The 23,661-nt window shown below is 35.7% G+C and overlaps 1 protein-coding gene across 2 annotated transcripts in view; it reads left to right on the forward strand.

Annotated features, from left to right (window-relative positions):
* The window catches only part of MARCHF1 (membrane associated ring-CH-type finger 1), a 90,421-nt gene that overhangs the window by 11,629 nt on the left and 55,131 nt on the right, over positions 1-23,661 (forward strand). For both annotated transcript variants that reach the window (XM_017873944.1, XM_017873945.1), the window contains one exon: positions 16,264-16,444. In XM_017873944.1, the coding sequence (XP_017729433.1) occupies positions 16,264-16,444 (181 nt within the window). The remainder of the gene's footprint in view (positions 1-16,263; positions 16,445-23,661) is intronic.

A 23,661-nucleotide genomic window follows, 5' to 3' on the forward strand; every position in this document is an offset into this window, starting at 1 on the left:
AATTTTTAGAAATAGCATGTATTCTGAAGGCCAAGTATTTAACAAGTGGTGCCTTTAGATAGAAACTAAGAAAAATAGACATTTTCTTGCTTAAAAAACCATATTAAAGTAGATTTGAGTATCAACCAGGAATTTTCTAATCTCAGAAAATTTCTAGCAAAAATAGATAGAAGTATGATGCTCATTCAGATATGGGTCAGTATTTACATGTTATGAGGCTATATTGTGCTACATTTATCTTTTCCTTGATAATTTCTAGTTTGTTGAATATCCAATCATATAGAAGTGCAAAATATTGAAGAGGAAGGATTACGAATTAGATAGAGTTTGTCTACTTCTTAATTTAAGAACAATATGTGTCCAGAATCACAGTTATATTGAACTATGTGCTTCCTTTAATGAATTTGTATCTGTTTAGCAATATGAAATTCCTCCTGTCTTAAAAAAAAAAAAAGAAACACCTTCTCTCTTTTCTCACACATACAATTCATTTTTAAAACTATTGTGTGTGCATTAAATTTAGATCCCCTATACATTTATACAAACAGAAAATAAACATTGTGTGTATAAACATGAATACTGGGTACAGTGTTTGCTGCTACCAAATCAGGATATATAGCTGAGAATTTATATGTAGCTTGAACATTTTCTCCATTTCTAATTACCAGTTAGGTTATCATCTTCCCTATAACTATTGCAGAGTAGTTGTATATTTATTTCAGATCTTCTGCAGTTGGTATTTAAGTAGGTAAATTTAAATACCGGTATCTAATTTGGTTCAAAAATTAAAATGCCCCTGCAGAGACCTCAATGAGTTGTCTTTTGCTCTTAGCACCCTGACAGCCCTACACACAACACAGTATCCTCCTTCCCACCTCTGTCAGATACAAGCACTCCAGGAGCATATTAGTTCTCCTTCATTCACTTCCAGGTTTATGCAGAACTGAAGATGTCATAATTCAGAAGTGTCTGTGTTTGGCGATAAATTTTAGTGTCGACGTTAAACTGAGAACTTTCTTCTTTCCCTGAAGGTTACCCAACAAGTGCTAATCAAAACCTCTCCATGTTCTGCCTGATTTTTACCAGCTTGTTCTTATTCGGCCCCTCTGAGGCCCACTTTAACAAATTCTGATGTCTTTATTTTAGAAACTCTTTTATCTAAATTAGATCATGACTCTCTGTGGGTGTAACCAAATTAAAATGTTTTGCCACACAGTAAGAGGGTCACAATGGAGAAAAATAAAAAGAGGAATAAGGAAAAAATAATCATAACCAGAATGAAATAGAAGCCATATATACTGTCAAAATGCCCCGCACATCAGAGAATTCCTTGTTCCAATCAGCATTCCACAGTCTCAAAACTCCACCAGTTAGAGCTAGAAAAGCCCAGAGACATCATCTCACCAAGTGGTTCTCAACCTAGGCTGCATGTTACACTCACCTGGGAATTTTTTTTTAATGCTGCCAGGATTCCCTCCAGATGGCTTGGAAGTGGTGCTTCAGCATGGCTACATTTTTAGAAGCATGCCAGATAATTTTAATGAGCAACCGAAAGCTGAGAACCACTGATTTTTAGCCTAATCTGAAGTGAACAAATTGATGCCCAGAAGATATGTGTGTATGTGTGTGTGTGTGTGTGTGTGTGTGTGTGTGTGTGTGTATATATATATATATAGCAAAAATATATATGGAACAAGAGGTCTGCTTGAGTGTGTCTCTTATAATTTAGACACACCAAAAAAGAAACCTGGAGGCTAGCAACTGGTACAAATTTATTTTGCTTCAGCTCCTGAAGCCATCTAAAATATAGGACAGTGGTTCTCAAACTTGACACACTTATTGATGGAAGTAGAAAATACAGTAGCTTTCAACAGCCTTCATCTTGGAATGACCTCAAATTTCTCATTGGTATGGAAAATTGCAATTCATTTTCAAAGGACACTTTGCGGGGGAAGCTCTAAATCCGTGATTCTCTAAGTAGAGTCCCTAGACTAGTAGCATCAAAATCACCTCGGAAGTTTTTAAACATGCAAATTATGAGGCCCCAATCCAGACCTATTGAATCAGAACTGCTGGGAGTGGGACCTAGCCATCTAGGTTTTAACTGACCCCCCATGTGAGTCTGATGCATGGTAAAGTTTGGAAACCACTGAAGTAGAGAATACAGATAAGAAAACAATCAATTGCAATAGAGTGTGTTCACTGTGCATGGGGATAGGTAGAGGGCTTTAGGGAAAAAGAACCTAACAAATCTGTGAAAGGACAGTAAAAACACAAAGCAAAATAAAGGAGGTGAGCATTTGTGTTTGCTGAGCTTCTGTTAAAAAATTATTTGTCATACTAAATACACACATATGTGTTTGTGTGTATATGTGTATATTGTGTGTGCATGTATGTGTATTTTGATCAAGGACAGACTGCATATATGTGTAGGTCTAGGCTAGCGAGTATGTTTTGTCTTTGTTTTAACTTTAAAAGCTTAAAAGTAAAATTAAATATAATATATATATATATTATATATATATATATAATTTTTTTGCAGACGGGTCTCACTCTGTTGCCCAGGCTGGAGTACAGTGGTGCAGTCTCAGCTCACTGCAACCTCCACCTCCCTGGGTTCAAGTGATTCTCCCTGCTTCAGCCTCGCAAGTAGCTGGGATTACAGGCACCCGCCACCACACCCAGCTAATATCTTGTATTTTTAGTAGAGACAGGGTTTCGTCATGTTGACCAGGCTGGTCCTGAACTCTTGACCTCAGGCGATCCACCCGCCTCGGCCTCCCAAAGTGCTGGGATTACAGGCATGAGCCACCACGCCCAGCCAAAAAAATTTTAAATAGAAAAAGCTTGTAAAATAAGTATAGAAAGAAAGTAAATTTTTTCAACAGCTAAACAACTTATTTCTGTTTTAAGCTAAGTGTTATGACAAAAGAGTCAAAATTTTAAAAACATTAAAAAGTTTATAAAATAAAAAAGTTAAAGTAAGCTAAGGTGAACTTATTACTGAAAGAAGAAAAATATTTTTTATAAATTGAGTGTATCCAAGTGTACAGCGTTTACAAAGTCTAAAGTAGTGTACAGTAAGGTCCTAGACCTTCACAGCCACTCACCCATCACTCACTGACTCATCCAGAACAACTTCCAGTTCTGTAAGCTCCTTTCATGGTAAGTGCCCTATACAGGTATACAGCTTTTTACACCTGTCATTACTGTACCTTTTCTATGTTTAGTTGCTCAAATACTTATTGTTGTGTTACAGCTGTCCACAGTATTCAGTACAGCAACATATGGTACAGGTTTGTAGCTTGGGACCAACAGGCTCTACCAGGTGGACTAGGTGTGGAGTAGGCTACACCATCAGGTTTGTGTATGTTCACTCTGAAATGTTCACACAATGATGGAATTTCTAACAAGGCATTTCTCAGAACATATCCCTGTCATTAAGGGACGCATGGCATGACTGTACTTCATAATGAAAAATTTTGACCAAGCAGGATAAAGGTCAAAAGATGATGAAAGGACAAGGAAGCAAAATGAAGGACAGACATTGCAAAAGGCTCAACAGACAGTGATGAGCGTTGAGAAAAGTCAAACAAACCTACAAATGCAGGGATTTGAAAATGCAAATGATGCAGTTTTGCCATTACTTTTGCACCAATCAAATAAAACGTGGTTCCTTCCTCTAATTTACATTTTCCCAGTGTATAGGGAATCCAGAATGATTCTTACATCATTTAATGACCCCAATTATTATTATTATTATTATTATTATTATTATTATTATTATTTGAGACAGAGTCTTGCTCTGTCACCTAGGCTGGAGTGCAGTGGTGCAATCTCGGCTTTCAATGGCAGATGATAGGGTAAACTAGTTTTATCTTCTGGGAAACTGTAGCAGAATCTCACATACTTAAATAGAATGTCTAAATGCACACACTTGCAGAGTATAGATGTATACCATAGCTGACATGAAATATATTTTATATACTTAAAATTCAGATAATACAATATATTCCTAGAATATCAGTGTATCTGATGGAGGAGGGGAGCAGAAAATACTTTTCTGTCCTTGCAATGACTAAGTATATTGGGATATAAAATAAATTGTAGGGTTGGCACCTGCAAGTTTATATTTCCCTAAAAACATAAATGACAGTATGTAGAAGTCTTTTGGTTACCTTGGAAACAAAATGCTACAAAAGTTACTCCGGAAGCTGGACAGGAAGGGAACTAGACCCAACTCAGTATCTACTGATAACTCATGGCATGTTTCCAAATTGTTGAGTTATATAACTCTATCAAATTTATTCATGAATCTATTAATTAAAGAATGAGAAAAAAGAAGTAGAATTAGAAAAATACAATCTTTGTATTTTAATATTTGTGTTGATTATTAGAGTAGTTTGTAGTTACTAGAAATAAAATTTAAAAACAGAGAAAACTACCATTTTAATATAAACTTAACTGCAGCATCACTACTTCAATTTTGATGTTTCCTTGTAACTTTTTTCCATGAATGTAATTTTTAAATTAAGATTATACTGTGTTTTGCATTGTATCGCTCAATGACAGAGTTTACACTTCATACACAGCTTTTGGAGAATGAAAGGTATCAGAAAAAAGTCTCAGTGGTTTTGCCTAACTGGAAATTCCATTCTGTCAGGATTCTGAATAAATAAGCTTTTGTAATTTTATTTTTGTAAGGCATTTTCATTTGGTTCCAGAAAATTATATTTTGTCCTATTTGAAAGGTAAATAATTGGGAAAGGGCCAGGCGTGGTGGCTTATGCCTCTAATACCGGCGCTTTGGAAAGCCGAGAAGGGCGGATCACCTGAGGTCAAGAGTTTGAGACCAGCCTGGCCAACATAGTGAAACCCCGTCTCTACAAAGAAAATACAAAAATTACCCAGGTGTGGTGGCATGTGCCTGTAATTCCAGCTACTCTGGAAACTGAGACAGGAGCATCTTTTGAACCCAGGAGGCAGAGATTGCAGTGAGCCGAGCTTGCACCACTGCACTCCAGCCTAGGCGACAGAGCAAGACTCCGTCTCAAAAAATAATAATAATAATTGGGGTAAATAAGTTATGTAAGAATCATTCTGGATTCCCTACACACTGGGAAAATGTAAATTAGAAAGAGGAAGGAACCACATTTTATTAGATTGGTGCAAAAGTAATGGCAAAACTGCAATTATTTTTGCACCAACCTAACAAATTATATATTTGTAATTTTACTGCTATTTTGAGAAATATCCTTTTAAATATGATTATTCATTGAACTATCTCAAACCCAACAGAGTAGCAGCTCTGAGAAAGTTTGGACTACTTCCTTATCCTTTTCAAGACTACTGTCTCCATGCTGAGTAACTAAGTCAAAAATCAAATTATGAGCATGATTGTTTTCAAGTGGTAATTGTGGAGGCAAACGCTCAGAGGCCCTGTAAATAGATGACTGTTCTTTTTTTTTGTTTGTTTGTTTTTTGAGACAGAGTCTCACACTGTCACCCAGGCTGGAGTGCAGTTGTGCAATTTCAGCTCCCTGCAACCTCCGCCTCCTGGGTTCAAGTGATTCTCCTGCCTCAGCCTCCCAAGCAGCTAGGATTACAGGCGCATGCCACCTCTCCTGGCTAATTTTTGTATTTTTAGTAGAGATGGGATTTCACAATGTTGGCCAGGCTGGTCTTAATCTCTTGACCTTGTGATCTCTCTACCTCGGCCTCCCAAACTGCTGAGATTTCAGGTGTGAGCCATCAGCACCCAGCCAATAGATGACTCTTGAGCATCTATCCCCAGGAGCTTAATCGAAAGCCTAAAGTCAGCTTGGTCCATCCTTTGCTCTCTTCCTCCATAGCTCGTCCCCTTTCCTTTTCCCAAATTGATGCCTAAGTTCTACCAATTCTAAGTTTATAAAATATCTGTTCTCTTTTTCCGTTTCATTCTCACACTATGACACTAGCTTTTGTTCTCATTGGTATTGACTTTGACTATTGTAATAGTCTCTCCCTGTTCTCCCTTTTCTTTCTAATCTAACATGCCAAGTTAATCCTTCTAATAATTTTACTTTTTATGGGCAAATAATTTATTTATCTTTATTGTGGTTAAAAAAAACACTTAACAGGAGATTTACCCTTTTAATAAATTTAAGTGTGGAGTACAGTATTTACTGTTAACTATAGGCACCGTGTTGTACAGCAGATCTCTAGAATTGAATCATCATCTTGGGTAATCAAAAATTAGTCCCATGGAATAACAACTTCCCATTTTCCCCTCTCCCCAGCTTTTGGCAGCCACTATTCTACTCCCTGTTTCTTTGTGTTTGACTATTTTATACATTTCATATAAGTTGTAGTGTGTGATATTTATCCTTCTATGAGTGGTTTATTTCATTTAGCATAATTTCCTCAAGTTTCATCCAATGAACAGCCAATCCTGTAGCAAATGGCAGTATTTCCTTCTTTACTTAAGGCTGAATAATAGTTCATTGTGTATATATACTACATTTTTTGGAGACAGGGTCTTACTATGTTGCCCAGGATGGAGTGCAGTGGCATGATCATAGCTCACTGCAACTGCAATCTCTCGGGCTTAGGCAATCTTCCTGCCTCGGCCTCCCAAGTAGCTGGGACTACAGGCACATGACACCACACTCTGCTAATTTTATTTTATTTTTTTACTTTTAGTGAAGACAGGGTCTCACTGTGTTACCCAGGTCGGTCTCAAACTGAGGTCAAGCAATCCTCCTGCCTCGGCCTTCCAAAGTGCTGAGTTTACAGGCATGAGCCACTTACCCGGCTTATACCACATTTTCTTTATTGATAAACTGATGGACATTTAGGTTGTTTCCATAGCTTCACTCTTGTCAATAATGCTGCAATGAACATGGGAGTTCAGATACCTATCTGAGGTCCCGATTTCAATTCTTCTGGATACTTAGAAGTGGGATTGCTCACTCATATGGTATTTCTATTTTTAATTCTTTGAAAAACCTCCATGCAGTTTTCCATAGCAGCTGCACCGTTTTTATTCCTAACAGTGTCCGAGGGTTCCAACTTCTCCACATTCTCAGGAGCATTTATCTTGTTTGGATTTGGGTGTGTGTGTGTGTTTTGATACACACACGTATTCTGATGGGTGTGAGGTAACATTTCACTGTGACTCTGATTTGCATTTCCCTGATGATTAGTGATTTTGAACACCTTTCTATATAGCTGTTGGCCATTTGTATGTCTTCTTTAGAGAAATGTCTTTTCAGTTCCTTTGCCCATTTTTTTTAACATAATCTTAATTTTTTATTCAAATTATGTGGTGGGTTCCTACTCCAAGCAAATACAATTAAAGTTAGTTTGTGTGTGTGTTTGTGTGTGTATGTGTGTGTGTGTGTGTGTGTGTTGGCACTGGCTGAGGGAAATACAAGGCTCTGTGTAATCTTTGTTTTTCAGCATATCTCACTACTAAAATAATTGTATTATTAATTATATTATTATATAATAATGTGGTATCCATTGTATATAATAAATAAATATACAAAATATGTACTAAATATTGTATTTAGTTGGAGTAAGAACTTTCATGCTCTTTTCATACTTGGCCACATAATGTTACCAAATTACCCAGTCAATCCTACTTGTAAGCGTTGGCTGAAAACATCTTCTATGCCTAGTGTATTCTACCAACATCCTTCTCCATCTGCCATGACTCTAACCTAGCTTCAATTCCAATTCCCATGCCACACCTTCCATTAAACTTTAACCACCCTCCCCTGGCCCCAGATCTGAGATGATCTTTCTCTCCTTTGCATATAACAACACTTGACATGGCACACATCCCATTTTAAATGTATCCTGCCTAATTTTGCAGTTGTCTGATGCATAAGCTGTCATAGTATAAACTTCTTAAAGGAAAAAGACTGAAACTAATTCATCTTTATATTCATCATAGAACCTTATAAAACCTTGCATATATACATATGCAACAAATTATTTGTTGACTGAATGAATGAACGAGTGAATAAATGAATACAAATTGATCATTCTTCACTCAGTGTGGTTGGAACTGCTGTAAAACATCAGTGTTTTTCACTTACTTGCCTTTGTAGAAGAATTCATATGCAAAGGCGTATTTCTAATTCAATGCATTTTTGGTTATCTGTAAATAAAGTGCCTGCTTTGTCAATTATCCATGGCAACTTGAGACTTTCTTTGATGTAATGCTCAGCCAGATAAGATTAATGAGTGGACAAAATTGAAAGGAAGTCATGGTTGAGGATGAGCTTACAAAAATTCAAAGACTTAGCCATCACAAAAGAGAAAAGATCAGAAAATCAGTTTGAATTAAGAATTTCTGCCACATGCAGAAAAGAAAAAGACTAAAAGGTTATAACTGCATGATTTTTCCAATAGCTCTGTTATTATGTATATATGAAAGCCTTCTTCTGTATCTGACCACATGTATTTCTTTGATTATATCTACATATTAAAGCAAAATGAGTTTTTATTATCTGTCCCTTTGTTTTGCCGTTTTACTTCAATGTATGCAGCTAACAAAAATTTAGCCTAATAACTTTAAGCACACTTGCTTAGAAATAGCTCTAGTTTAATTTTGTCAGTCTTACAAATATACCCAAAAAGATCTCAAAGCTGATATAAAATGAATATTTATGACATATGCAAATGTAGAGAAAATCATAACCTTCGGATATTCGTTCAATATATATTATCTATTTACTTATCTACAAGTCATCAAAATTGTAAGGTAGGATCTGGAAAGATAAATGGCACTGGGGAAACTCATTTCCTTTATGCAGAAATACATGCTCCTCTGAGCTAACCAGTGAGTATAGAGAGGGCAGTAAAGCGATGGTTAACAGGGAAGGGATTATCCTAAAAGACACAATCCAGCTTTTGATTTCTCCTGATTTGGAGGATTTGGACAGTCTGAACTGATCTTAAGATAAATAAGAAAGATCTATTCTATTGCTAGATACACTGACTGGGACTCCTAGGGCTACACACGTCAATAGAGGGAATGGGAGAATCTAATGTGTTTCAAGAGCCCATGGAGACCTCTCAGAAAGTCTTCAAAGAGCCTCTGGCCCACTATGAGACTGAATCACTAGGCTAGATGAGAATAGAATCTCAGTGGGAATCCTCAGTCCCAAGCAGAATTTAAAGTCCTAGTATCAATGGCATCGAACCATCTCCAGAGGGGATGAGACACCCAGGGGAAGCAATTCCAAGAGCACCTTCCCAATCCATTTCAGAATTCAATGTCTATGAATTCAAATAATACTTGGTCTCCTCTGCTTTCATTATTGACCAAGCAAGGTGATCATTATCTTCTTCTCTGCTGTTTTCCATCACTGTGATGTCTGGTGGGGGAAAAAAAAAATGTGGCTGATTACTTGCAACTCTTGGATCAACCCCAGGAATAGAGTGAGGAAAGCTAGGGACATTGCCATGTCATTGTCTTTGTTGTTGATCATTCCCTACAGCTCTGTGCAGATGGTCTGAGGTTTTGACCAAGTCAGTGGTGACAAATTAGGGCATGAAATTAAACTCAGGAAGTCATGCTATGTAGCAACTTTTTTGAGTTGAAAATATTCCTTTGAGAAAACAAAACACTTTTAAAATCTCATATGTATGAAGAACTGTTACTCATCTGCAGATGTAAAAAAGAGTACATATTCAGAATGATGAAACTTATAATTGCAAAATGATATCTGTTGGTAAAATATTTTATTCTTATGTCATAACTGTATTTTAACTTGAGTTTTCAAGGTATTTTAAATCTCAGGCTGAATGATGGCTTAGGATATTTATCTTCATTTTGTTAAGGAAACCTTATAAATCTGGCTTATAACACCTTTTAAGTCCAAAATGCATGCTGGCTCCATGTCAGTAAGAGTAACTGGAAACAGCTGTTAGTCGGAATGACATTAACTACTGTCCATCTTGTTCTCTGTTTATGAAGTATGTCACTTCTCCTTTCTACTGCAGATCAGTTTGCTTGACTTCCTCTGTTGCTCAGATAGGGTATAAAATTGTTACACCTCCGTTTAGTTCCTTAAATGCAAATTAAAGAGTTCATGGTATATAAAAGGATCACACATTTCTCACTTTCACTGTAAGTGAATTTTCCCCAAACATAAACAAAACACTGGTCATTGGTAACAACTTCTGAAAATTGCCATATCTTCTGACTAAGCTGGCTTTTTTTGGTCTATGCTCTGTAAATGTTTAAATAGAAGCTTAATGAAAGCCAGTCCATTATGGTCTAGTGCTTTGCCATCTTTATCCTGACTTCTTAACATTCTCATAACTTAAATTACTCTGAATATCAATACAAATCCACAGAAAGATCCTGCCTCCACAAAATTATTAAACATGAATTTATTCAGCTCATAATTCCAGAACTTGCATGAATGAAATAGTTAACAAACAACAGAGATTGTTTATCTGTGTGGTATAGGCTTTAAGAGCAATGGCAGCTCAAGAAATAGGAGAGAACATTATAGGGAAGGAAAAACTAGGGGCTGTTTAATTAGGGATGTGAGTCTGAAATTTAGATGAGTCTTAATTTAGATGAGGTGTTATTAAAGGAGGGAAAATATCAAAGGTATGAAGAACATACTTGAGGAAATTCTCAGAGACAAACTTTAATATAGAGAATGCAATACACTCAGGAAATAATCATCTGACCATTAATTTTTTAAAAATACTGCTTTTAGTAGACTATTATGCTGTAAAATGGGACAAGAGTGGTCATAGACTGTTAATAAGGATTAAAGTAAGTGATCAATTAAGTGACATCAATTAATAATTAATCGTATGAAATAATTGATTATTAATAATTATCACTTAATTGATCACTTACTTTAATTCTTACTAACAGTCTGTGACCACTGTTCTCCCATTTTACTGATGATGAACTTGCAACACAGAGATTAAGTAATTTAACACGTATAGATGGGCAGAACAACAAATATAATGCTGATTGTATTTTCAATAGCCACACCGGTGTCTCCCAACATTTTTTACAACATGCAGAACATGATAACATTTGTGAGTCAACCAGGGTGAATGGACAAGCCACCCAAGACCTCAGAACTGCTCTCTAAGCTGACAGGAATCAAGATCTTGGCACAGCAGTAACTTATTTGTGGCAAAACCCACAGCTTATTAGCTGTTAAACTCTGTACCATGCTACTGTGGTTGTATGTTAGAGATCCGTGGAAAATATGCCTGCATAGGTAAGGTAAACTCAAATTGTACAAGCTCATATGGAAAGAACATGAAGCAATTTGGGTTTATATGACTGGTGATAGAGTTCTTGAAGAGTGGCAGTATATTAAGAGGATCTAAATAACTGCATATCTTAAGAATGATTTCCTAATGGAAGGAACACAGTCTTAAAGATACTTTGTGTCTCTGTTGACAATCCAAAGCCACTAGAGACACGGTTGTGGGGAAGAAAAGGAAGAAGATATGAAAGACACTGAGGTGTCTGATTTTCTTTGCATATAGCAAGAACCAAGAAAATGTACGTGAATGAAATGACTATTGAGGGAAAGAATTTAACAGTTCCAGAGTTGCATAATACTATGGCCCTCACAAAGATTTTTTTTTTTAAGTGATGAGTTTTAAAAAAACTTATGAAGAAAAAATATAATTCTACCAGTGCCAGGAAACCTTGGCAAAGGATGGGGACAGGGAGTACTAAAGACCATTTGAAGATATGTAAGACCAAAAAAAAACACCCTACTTTTCTTAAAACTGAAACATTAAGGCAAGAGATGTGAAGCACACACACACACACATACAACACACACACACACACACACATACACAGCACCATACAACACATACACACACAACAGCATACACACACATTACAACACACACACACACACATACCACACAACACATACACACACAATACACACACATCAACACACCACATACCCACTACACACACACACATCACCACACATACACATACCAACATACCACACACACACATACACACACACACACATAACACACACACACACACATACATACACACACACATACACACATACATACACACACACATACACACACACATACACACACACACACACACATACACACACACACACACACAAATCTAAAATTTAATTTGCTGCATAGCATTATGTGGTCTGCTATTCACAGATAGCTAGAAATTATGTAAAAGTAAGAGTTTATTCAGTCATAAATGGTGAAAGTCTCAACATATGCTAATTAGATCGCAAGCAGACTGGTAAAATACTAAAATGCCAGTAAAATCTGTGAATTCAGCTTGTAACTGTCACTAGGTGACAGATACCAATGTGGATCACCAATAATTTTATAGAATCATTCAATTCCCAAGCCCCAACTTCCCATCAGGTAAAAATGTACCCAAATTATGAATATTTCATAATGCAATTTTATTATATTATTGAAATTAGCTTTTCTACACAATTATTCTGTTGGAAAAGCGTGTTTATGTTTTCGTTACTGTATTTCCATTTATAATTCAGCGATTGTGATTTGTGTGAAGTATATCAATTTAGGAATTATTTAATTCTCTCTTTAATGGCACTATCACATTATTTTTATTTCTAGTAGATATTTGAAGTTGATATTTAGCTTTTAAATTCATTTAGAACAATTTCAACATGGTTTGAAAAGACTCCTGGGGTTCAGCTTGAGCCAGATAATTTGGAAAATTTCAAAATGCTAAAATATGTAAAATAAATCATGTGAAATGGGAATGAAAATGAACCAAGCTTTTGATTTTCCCTATGGGAAATAACCTTAATTTTATGAGAAAATGATATTGTTAGTGGTGCTTCAGGTAGTAGTTTTAGCAGAAATTTTTAAAAAGGACTTTATGAGACATAAGAAGCTGGATGGTAGTAAACTGGTCAGGTCAGTTTGAACTCAGTAATCAGCGAGGTCTTTGTTTAAAGCAGTTTATGAATAAATTACTTTTTCAACATCAATGAAAAAATCAGAGCTGCAAAATCTGTTTCATACCTATAGAGCATTTGACACAATCTTTTTTTAGTGATGAATTTATCTGATAGCATTAACTGCAGTTTTGTTTTGTTTTTTTTTTTTTCAAATAAGAAATTTTGTTCATGGAAGCAACAGGAATTAATGCCAGGCCAAGCAGGGTTTTCATTTTTATTGTGTGTTTCTCTGTGCACCTTTACTTGAGTTTTATTGTTAACTGCAGAGGTGAGAGTGATTTATTTTGTAAAATTTGTTATTATTGTCAATAATATTAATACATTGTCTTTAACTCAGAATCACATGTGTACTTTAAAGCAGAGAGCTGTGAACATTTTCTGAAAGGGTCAGATTGTAAATACTGAATTGAATCATTTGCCAGATCGTAAATGTTTTAGTTTCTACAGCCAGATGGTCTCTGCAGCAACTACTCAACTCTGCTGTTACTCTGCACATACAGCTCTAAAGTACATAAACCAGTGGGTAAGACTGTGTTCCCATAAGACTTTATTGATTAAAAATATGCAGTGGACAGAATTGGGTCATAGTTTACTGACCCCCGGTTGAAGAGATTTTCTTTTTGTGGAGGCAGGAGATGGATGCCCAAGGAGTTAAGAAATATCAAACTCTTATTGTCTATAATTCATTAGATTTTAGTGGCTCCAAAAATAAATATTACAACTTAAGTGTTAGAGAAGCCTCTATTTACTTTTACTGACTGCTTTTGTAATAAGTCGTATTTTGTTGACTGAATTCAATTCTATTCAATTTACATCTACTGAACATCTATACTATGACACTAAACTGGCAATGAGCATGATACAAAGTGTAACAAGTCCAGTTTCTGAGGCCTAGGTTTGGAGAGAAGCTATTTCAGGTTTTTATATTAAAAATAGGCACTCAGATAATTTTAATTTTCCCTTAACACGTTGGCCTTTCATATGTGGTGCTACACCCAACGCGGCTGCTTCCTAAGTTAGTTCGGGGGAAGGGGACATTCATATTGACTTTCCCTGTGTTCTCATCCCAGCACTTCCACCCCGGAACTTTAGATGGCAGTGTTCCTTTTTGCTCACTTTATTTTTACTTAAGAAATTCATTCAAAATCCTGGTGTACTCTGTCATACTGTTTTACTTTGAGGTCTCGGGGAGCGTTGGGTTTCAGTTCCTGTATCTTTCTGCACTATCTGAGGGAGCAGCCATTTCATTTCCCCTGGGGAGAGAGCTGATATATCTATATCTATATACACTTTATACACTGTAAAGGAAAGAACAGTAGCAATGATTCATACATTCTTCCAGCCTGCCATTGTGACTCAGGTCAAAAAAGTAATTATGTAGATTTTTTTTTAAGTTTAAATGTTACATTGAACATTCATGTTGCATTTTGTAAAATTTTGTTTTAGATTTAGGGGCTACCTGTGCAGGTTTGTTACATGGGTGTATTGCATGCTGCTGAAGTTTGGTTTTCTAATGTTTCCTTCACCTAAGTAGTGAACATAGTACATCATAGGTAGTTTTTCAAACTTTACTTCCCACCACCCTCCCCCACTTTAACAATCTCCAGTGTTTATTGTTTCCATCTTTGTGTCCCTGCGTATGCAATATTTAGCTCCTACTTATAAGTGAGCATATGCAGTATTTGTTTTTCTGGCTTCTGTGTTAATTCACTTAGGATAAGGGCCTCCAGCTGTATCCATGTTTCTGCAAGAGACATGATTTCATTCTTTTTATGGCTGCATAGTATTCCATGATGTAAACGTGCCACATTTTCTTTATGCAATCCACCACTGATGGGCATCTGGGTTGATTCTATGTCTTTGCTATGGTGAATAGTGCTACAGTAAACATATGAGTGTCTATGTCTAACAAATTTAAAGCAACATTTCTAATGAAATTTATTAACAATGTCTAACTGCTAGTTACATCATTCAGATTATTAAAGGGCTAAGATTTGAATTCACCAGCTAAAGTTATGGGAGACTTGTCTTATCCAAAGAGAAAATAAATTACTTTTAAAATCTGAATATGAGATAAAATGATTTTAGACTGCAAATCTGTGAAACTAGAATTCATAGTAGTTCAGAAACTGATTCAACTCAATTCATTGGTAGATGTATTTATTAGCATTTTTAAACAATAAGATTTGCTGTACTCAAATTTTATGTGATCAGTGATTTTTGTGATTTTTTAGACAATGATGATTATTGACAGTTTAGACCATTTGTTGTGACCAAATAGGTGTGCATCTTCGTAAGAACATATCTGTAATATTTTCAAGCTAAGACTTCTTGTATTAACTTCATTCCATCATCATACCTTAAAATTTTTTGAGAACTTTTCCACATTGGTAAGATACCATATTTAATAAATTTTATGCTATGGTCTGATATTATTGAAGTAACACAATAAAGTTTACCAAACTATAATATTCCTTAGAATACTTAAAACTCATAACTTTTATATATGAAAGCCCATAGATAGTATCCTATTAAATAGATTAAATTGGAGACATAGCACGATAGTGGTGCTATTAAAATTGACTTCCATGTATGAATGAAATGACAGTGCATTTTGATGTGCTGGTGTGTAATGCACAACTTATTACATGATTTGAGTCCAGCAATGACCATAAAAGTAAAAGTCAATTAATACAGGTTGAGTATTCTTTTTCCAAAATGGTTGGAGCTAGAAGTATTTCCAATTTCAGTTTTGGGGGATTTTGGAATATTTGCATATATGTAATGAGATATTTTGGGTAGGACTAGAAGTGTGTTGGATTGGGGATTTTTTTGTTTTTGTTTTGATTTGGCAATATTTGCACATACATAATGAGATATCCTGGGGATGCAACCCAAGTCTAAACACAGAATTCATTTATGTTTCATATATACCTTGTACACATAGCCTGAAGGTAATTTTACTTTTCCCTTCAGGGTAGTGAATAAACTGGGTTGTGCACCTATGTTTTGACTAAATGGAATTTTCTACTTACGGCATTGTGTTGGTGCTCAAAAAGTTTTGGATTTGGGAGCATTTCAGATTAAGGATTTTCAGGTTAGGCATGCTTAATCTGTGTTGGTCATAGATTTGGTTCCAGCATTAAAGTTGGAGTGAAATGTCCAAGTGTTCTGAATCTTAGATTGCTGTTTCTAACAGCCCTGGTATAAGCAAGGGCAGAAACAACACAGGCGAGAAATGTTCTCTGGGAAATCTCATGCTGGCTGCTGCGTCTTTCCACAGAATCTGTCACTGCGAAGGGGATGAAGAGAGCCCCCTCATCACACCCTGTCGCTGCACTGGGACACTGCGCTTTGTCCACCAGTCCTGCCTCCACCAGTGGATAAAGAGCTCAGATACACGCTGCTGTGAGCTCTGCAAGTATGACTTCATAATGGAGACCAAGCTCAAACCCCTCCGGAAGGTACAGTATCTATAGGAATTGATTTGGGAGGGACCATTTGCAAAGCAGACTTGTTTTAGAAATCTATTCCCTTTGCCAGTAAGATTCTTCTAATATGCTAATATCCATTAAGGGTACGTGTCCTGTGTTGAGCTCATTGCACAAAATTCATCCAAGTGTTTGCAGATAATCCTTCCTTTCGTCTATGTTTTATATTCTAGAGCTTCTGATTGATATATTACCTTCAATGCTTTTTTAAAAGTGTGTGTACATAATAGATGTATATATGTATATGCATGTAAAATGTACTTGTAATTCGATGTAATTGAATTGATGAGAACTATGACAGTATTGTGCTTACAGAAGCCAATTCCCAAGAAAGTTACGTGATACATTGCCTTAAGCAACATCAACTCATCAAATTTCTTACAAGTTATTTATTAGGTAATAGAAGAGAATGATTTCTTCTATAAAGTGTGTACTATTTATGTTTGCTTTTATTTGGGAATTGGTTTAATGCCTCATGTGTAATTAGAGTAGGTAGAAATAAAAGGTACTATTTTCCATATTGTGCATCAGGCTGTAAGAGAGAGGTAAGTATATTTTGTATCTATAATGTTTGTCTTCCAATTCCTCATTTATGTTATATTTTTCTAGAGAAGAAAGGTAAGACTGTAAGTCAGATACAAAGTTAGTGTCTCACTCAAAGCCACCGAAGAACAACTTGTAAACAATACAAAAAAGGACGATGAACTTTATATAATTCATGTTTGATAGCTGGACTTCTGGATTTTAGCATGTAACTTATTTATCTTTTTGCCTAACTGTAGCCTTACATATATGGCTACCTCAGTTTCCAAGGGAGAGTATTAATACCACAGTTTAAATAATGAATCATCCTAGAGCTACTTTTTTTATTTAAATTGAATGCAAAGCAAAAGTTGTAGGACATTGCCTGGAAAGAAACACAATGGGTTCCAGAATGAGCAGAGTTGAAATGCAAACAAGAATATTCTAGTACATATCTGATTGCTGGCTAACCATTGCGATTCTTCATTAATTCTGTAAACTGTATGTAGAGAGAATCACATTCCTTGCTTTTGTGGTAGCCTCAATTTTTAAAATCTACAAATGGTTTATAGCCATCAACAATAATGCATAGAATTCATTTAGGATATGCATGGTCTTTTCTTAACAATGGAGTGACCTGAGTGCTGCAGGGTAACACTGTTTTTCTAGGGCCCAGAGGTATCAATGCCAGAAATAGAAATGGACCTTGATTCCTTGCCCTTTGCTTCATCCGCTGGACAGATGCTGAGCACTGTCTGCAGTAGTTAAATGACACATTGTACTCCATGATTTTCTAAATGTCTTTTCTTAGTCCTCAGGGAACTACAAATTATTTCATAGAATCTATATATTTCTTCATTTTTTTTCTCATCCTAAATTTACATGAAATTTTCATTTCAACTTTGTCAAATACATTATTTTAATTTGAGGGCCACAATTTAGGATAATAACATATTCTAATTTTCCCTTCTTTACCATATCTATCACCACTACTCATTTTTTGTTTAACTAAAAAACATGATGCTGAGAAGAAACCTGAAAAGTCTTTTTATTCCACTGCCAGCTTTTGTAGTATCTAGTATACCTTTTCAATGTAACTTTCATTCTTTGTTAATATTCCATTCTTAATAATTTACAACTCTCTCAGGAAATCTTATTTTTTTCCCTCAACAAACACACTAATAAACCAGAGAAAGGCAGCAAATATATCTATCTTTTTAAATATTCATGATAATGGACCAGGCACAGTGGCTCACACCTGGAATCCCAGCACTTTGGGAGGCTGAGGCAGGAGTATCCCTTGAGCCCAGGAGTTTGAGACCAACCTGGGCAGAAAAAAAGTGAAATCCTGTCTCTACAAAAAAAAAATTAAAAAAATTAAAAAAATTAACCTGGCATGGTAGCACACACCTGTAGTTCCAGCTACTCAGGAGGCTGAGGAAGGAGGATCCCTTGAGCCTAGGGTTTCAAGGTTGTGGTGATCTATGATTGCAGCACTTTCACTCAAGCCTGGGTGATGGAGCCACACCTTGTCTCAAAAAAAAAAAAAAAAAAATTCATGATAATGAACGTGTCACAGCAACCTAGTGGGCACCTATGTACCTACTATCTGTTGATTAATATCTTAGTTTCTTCTAAAAAAAAATCTTCTTTGATTAATTTGAATAATTAAATTGAATAATTTTCTTTTATTGATTATTGATATATCAGTATATTAAGCATTGATGAAGGACAGCATTTCAACATTTTTTATTTTTAATAGCACTTATATATGTATAGGGGTGTTGGAATCTGATCCAGAGTTTGCTTCCCCAGCACCCACAGATGTGTTTTATTTGAGCCATGGGTTAGTTACCAACATTTAAGCATGTAATTATTTCATGTGCAATTCCATACATGTGAATTTATTTGAAAAATCACAGTATCTGGCTTTACTGGAACCACATTCCCATATGACAACAACCAGTGGAGCCAAGTGGTTTCTAGCCCCTTTAAAAAGGGAGTTGCTTTCAAATTCTTCACAGTTCTCAGCCTTTCCACTCTTTCTGATCCTGAGACCTTGTGCCATCTCCACTCATCTGTGTACCTCTGTGGCACTTGTGTAGGGATCTGAATCTTCAACTTCTTTTCTAACACATGAGTCCTAGACATGAGGAGCATGCCTTCTGTTCCTCCCTCCATGATGCATAGGCTTTAAAAACCTAGAGAAAGTATTCTAATGTCTCACTTTCTCCTTTAAAAATATGAGGCACTTGAATAATACTTAAGAGGCAGTAATCATAATGATGACCTTCTCAGTCATCAACCTGAGTCATCATATTCTGAGGTGATACAAACCATACAGATATGAGGCGTTTTAAAACTGTTCTAGTTGGGCTATTTTGATGGCACTAAGATTCATCAACAGTTTTCTTTTGGTAGTTTCTAAACAGTTACAGAGAATGCTAGGTATAGCATTTGGTTAGAATACATTTGAAGTACATCCAATTAATTGCCTTCAACTTGGTAATTCTATTACAGTTTATAACATTCTAAAGAACAACCCACATGAAACAATTAATTTAGCTAATGATGTTGAATTTCTGCCATTAGCCAATGCAGGCAGGATATTCTGTTTAGATGAAATGACTTCTTAAAGTAGAAAGGTACAATTCTGCATAGAAAGGTGCAAATCTTCATAGGCAAACCTTGGGACTTAATGGTTAGTTTCTAAAGATGTCAGCAAAATGTTAACTCATTAATTGCAACTCTTACTCCACCAAAATCTAGTTAGTAAATTCAAGGTATCTTAATGTTTCCAGAAGACAATCTTTAAAGTGAAAATAAAATCAAGTGCTTATTCAAGGAAAAGCAATCTTCATCATCTTTAAGTCAGTAGCCCAGCTACTTTTGTAACACTCAATAAAAGTCTCATTAATCTACTAAGTTATCCAGGGTCAGAAATAATTCTGAGGGCTCAGAAAAGTCAAAGTGTCACACATAAAGAAAGCATAGTGACTACTCAGTGAAATTGGAAAATGCACTCAAGATCAACTAGGAAGCATAAACTAATTTCCTATTCTGAAGCTGAAGAATTGCATGGAGTTCATATTTGAGTTACTCCTGATTGGGCGAAACCAAATGTTAAATATGAAACCAAGTTTATGAGGATAGCAAATACTACTGACAGCTTTCTATCTCCCCAAATATATGTTTTCTGTTTTCTATATAGAAACTATTTGGCAAATGTACAATACAGGATATGTAACTCCATGCATCTTTTTATCTCTTGTCTCATTTGTACAAATAATACAAGATAATGAATAAATTATCTTTGCTTTAGTAATGCTTATGTTGAGCCATATGCACTAACCATTTTGTAGATCAAAATAGTTGAAAATTGGAAAGTTCATAAAATATAAGTTCTGTGTGAATTAACTATGTCAAATAAAAAAAGTAGTCACCTTGGTATTTCTACTTTTCCACTATAATTATTTACAGTGCTGTAGTTGACATGCCTATTTTTAAAAATGAAGAACTATCTTTAACAAACACAGTTAATTCCTTCCTTGCCTTAATTTGATGTAGCATTCGTCTTTCAAAAGAGCCAAGTGCTGGTGCAAGTTACCATAGCAGGTCAACTGCCCCAAATTTGTTATTGATTATTTGATGATTATTGATTATTAATGATGTCTTATCATTAATAACCTTAAAATTGAACAGGAAAAGGGATAAGACAAAATTCCTAGCTAGAATCTTCCTGCACCCTTTGAAAGATGTTGCCTAATGACAAAAATAAATTCAAAATGCATAATTTTCTTACCATTAAGGGGAATTTGCTATTTCACTGACATGACCGCCACAAACTGAATTCCTTCTATGGGCCAAATATTTAGCATATATCATTTAACTAATTCAGTTTTCATTACAATCCTATTTTATGTAGGCATATCAAGACCCTTTTGCAGAGGAGAAAAATAAAATATCATATCAAACTCGCTCAATATCACACAACTCAAAGCTCCCTGATAATAAAGCATGTTCTCATTGCACTGTGCTACTCTACCGCCAAATAGCTGAGGCATTCTCTCTTTAAACATCGAAACTTTAATTCTTACTTAAATAATTCCTGATAGAAGTCTTTTAAAACAAATCATTCTAAATTTTTTTTTTCTGAAGTCGTCTTTCGTAAACAAGAATATTTTACCCAATGTATTTTCCTCATATCTCAAGTATATCATTGTATTCACACCAATTATTTTTCAGGTTGAAAACATTAATGACTTCTATATCTTGAAATACATATAAGGCTGTTTAACTGCATTCTGCTTTCTACATCCTGCTATGTTTTAAAAGCCTTTCCATCTGGGTTTGTTGTTTCTCTGTCTTCTCTGTTCTCAGAGCATCAGCTGTCATTTCTGTTTCTCCAATAGTCCTTATTCAACATTTAATGTAGCTACTCCTTTTCTGCTTTAAACAACTTCAACAACAAGAGTTAGGGCTTACAAAAATGGGTCTACAGGGCCAGGTGCGGTGGCTCACACCTGTAATCCCAGCACTTTGGGAGGCCAAGGCAGGCGGATCACGAGGTCAGGAGTTCGAGACCAGCCTAGCCAAAGTGGTGAAACCCCATCTCTACTAAAAATACAAAAAATTACCCGGGTGTGGTGGTGAGTGCCTGTAATCCCAGCTACTCGGGAGGCTAAGGCATGAGAATCGGTTGAACCTGGGAAGCGGAGGTTGCAGTGAGCCAAGATCATGCCATTGCACTCCAGCCTGGGCGACAGCAAGACTAAGTCTCAAATAAATAAATAAATAAATAAATAAATAAATAAATAAGGGTCTACAAAAGACAATTCACGATGAACTTCTGTTCTTTTGAGCATTGGCAAGAGTTTTAGTGTGCATGGACATTCTGAAATCATTCTATGGTTCTTTGAGTTATCTTTGGCATTCGTTTTAATGAATTCTCAATTTTACTTAAAGTACTTGGGATTACATGATAAGAAAGCCCTGAGCAATGAAGTTTTGATGTCTTCAGGCTATTTCCCTATCATAGGAACCCAATTCTGTGGAGCAGATTTGCTATTCCATTTATTCACAAATATATAAGCCTGAAAGCAATGAAAATTTCTGCCGTAGTATAGCTCAAAGCTTTCCTATAATGCTTGCAAAAAAAAAAAATTGATACAATTCACAATGCATACTCATTTCCATTCTATTATTATATGATGCCTAAGGGAAGTCTAAATGACTGAGAACACTCTAGGGAACATTTCTAGGGAAATGATTTTGTTTTCAAACCTATATTCTTCAAATCAGCCAGATAAGTTTTCCACAACAAATTTCTCACTGTCCAATGGTGGTATTGTCTACAGTCAAATGCCCTTCCCTTTACTTTCTCACTGCTTCATTCATTAAGAAGGAAGAGTCCAGTAGGCTACTTAGCTGTTTGCTATGAAAAAGACAAAATAAGTAGACTACAAAATAACAAAAAATTATTAAAAGAAAAGTATTTCAACTTGATTGGAGCATTAATCATTTTACTAATTTTTTGTCTTTGTTTTGTTGTTTTTATTTGTTTTATTTCTTTAACTCTTAGAAGTACAATTCTTGCTCTTAGAAATACAATTGATATTTCAACTAAAATAATATTCCAGTGTGAATAGATTACAATGCCAACATGTATCAAATAATTAGGAGATGAAAAATACAGGTGTCTCATGATTTACTCTAATAGAACTTGAGATTTATCACATGGATTCTATCGTTTGCCTTTAAATAAAATACTAGTAGGTCAATTCGTCTTTTGAAATTTCAAAGAAATTCACCTGAGATTGGTATTATAGAGTAGCTTGTTCAAATAGAAATATTCTTCTCTGGGCAGCAAAAGAGCTTATTCTTTTGGGAACCATCCACCCATAAACATAGTTCTCCCTCTAGTCAGAGTTCAGTTCATATCACCAGCAAACTATGTTCTGAATGATTGTTCTGAGAGACCTCCAATCATGCCCAGTTTATTAATTCTCTCAACTTACTGTGTTATCTACCATATGCCAGTCATGTTCAGTAGTGAACAAGATAGAATAAAACCCTACCCTCAGGGAGCATATAGTCTACTGCAGAAGGATGGAACAAGATGAAAGAATTTTCTGTAACTGCGGAGGAAATGGTACAGGCAATTCAAAGAGAGAGCTGTACACCATCATGTGCTTGGTCTTTGTAAGACAATTCATATCTAAAGCTAATGAAAGAGATCAAATGAAATAATGAAATCCACAGGCAGACAGCCCGGGCGGCGCCTTGAGCCTAGCTAAAAGTTGACCCTAAAGGCAGACAGCCCGGGCGGCGCCTTGAGCCTAGTTAACAAGTTGACACCGGACCCAACCGATAATGTTATCTATAGATTTCAGATGTTGTATAGACAAGCATTGTGAAAGTCCCTGTCTTGTTCTTTTTCTGTTCTAAATTACTAGTGCTTGCCATATATCTCTCAAACTTCCTGAGCCCAGTATAAACATATCCCTCCATATATCTCTCAACTTACTGGGCTCATCCCACTACATGTCTCCCCACCATATATCTCTCAATTCAAAGACTACCATATATCTCAACTTTAGAAAGACACCACCTGGAAAGTCCCCGATAAGAGCACAGTCGTTTGTGAGAGCGCGGGAACCAATAAAAAA

This window comes from Rhinopithecus bieti, unplaced genomic scaffold (genome assembly GCF_001698545.2).
Source record: "Rhinopithecus bieti isolate Rb0 unplaced genomic scaffold, ASM169854v2 scaffold_5260, whole genome shotgun sequence".
In the NCBI taxonomy this organism is placed as follows: domain Eukaryota; kingdom Metazoa; phylum Chordata; class Mammalia; order Primates; family Cercopithecidae; genus Rhinopithecus; species Rhinopithecus bieti.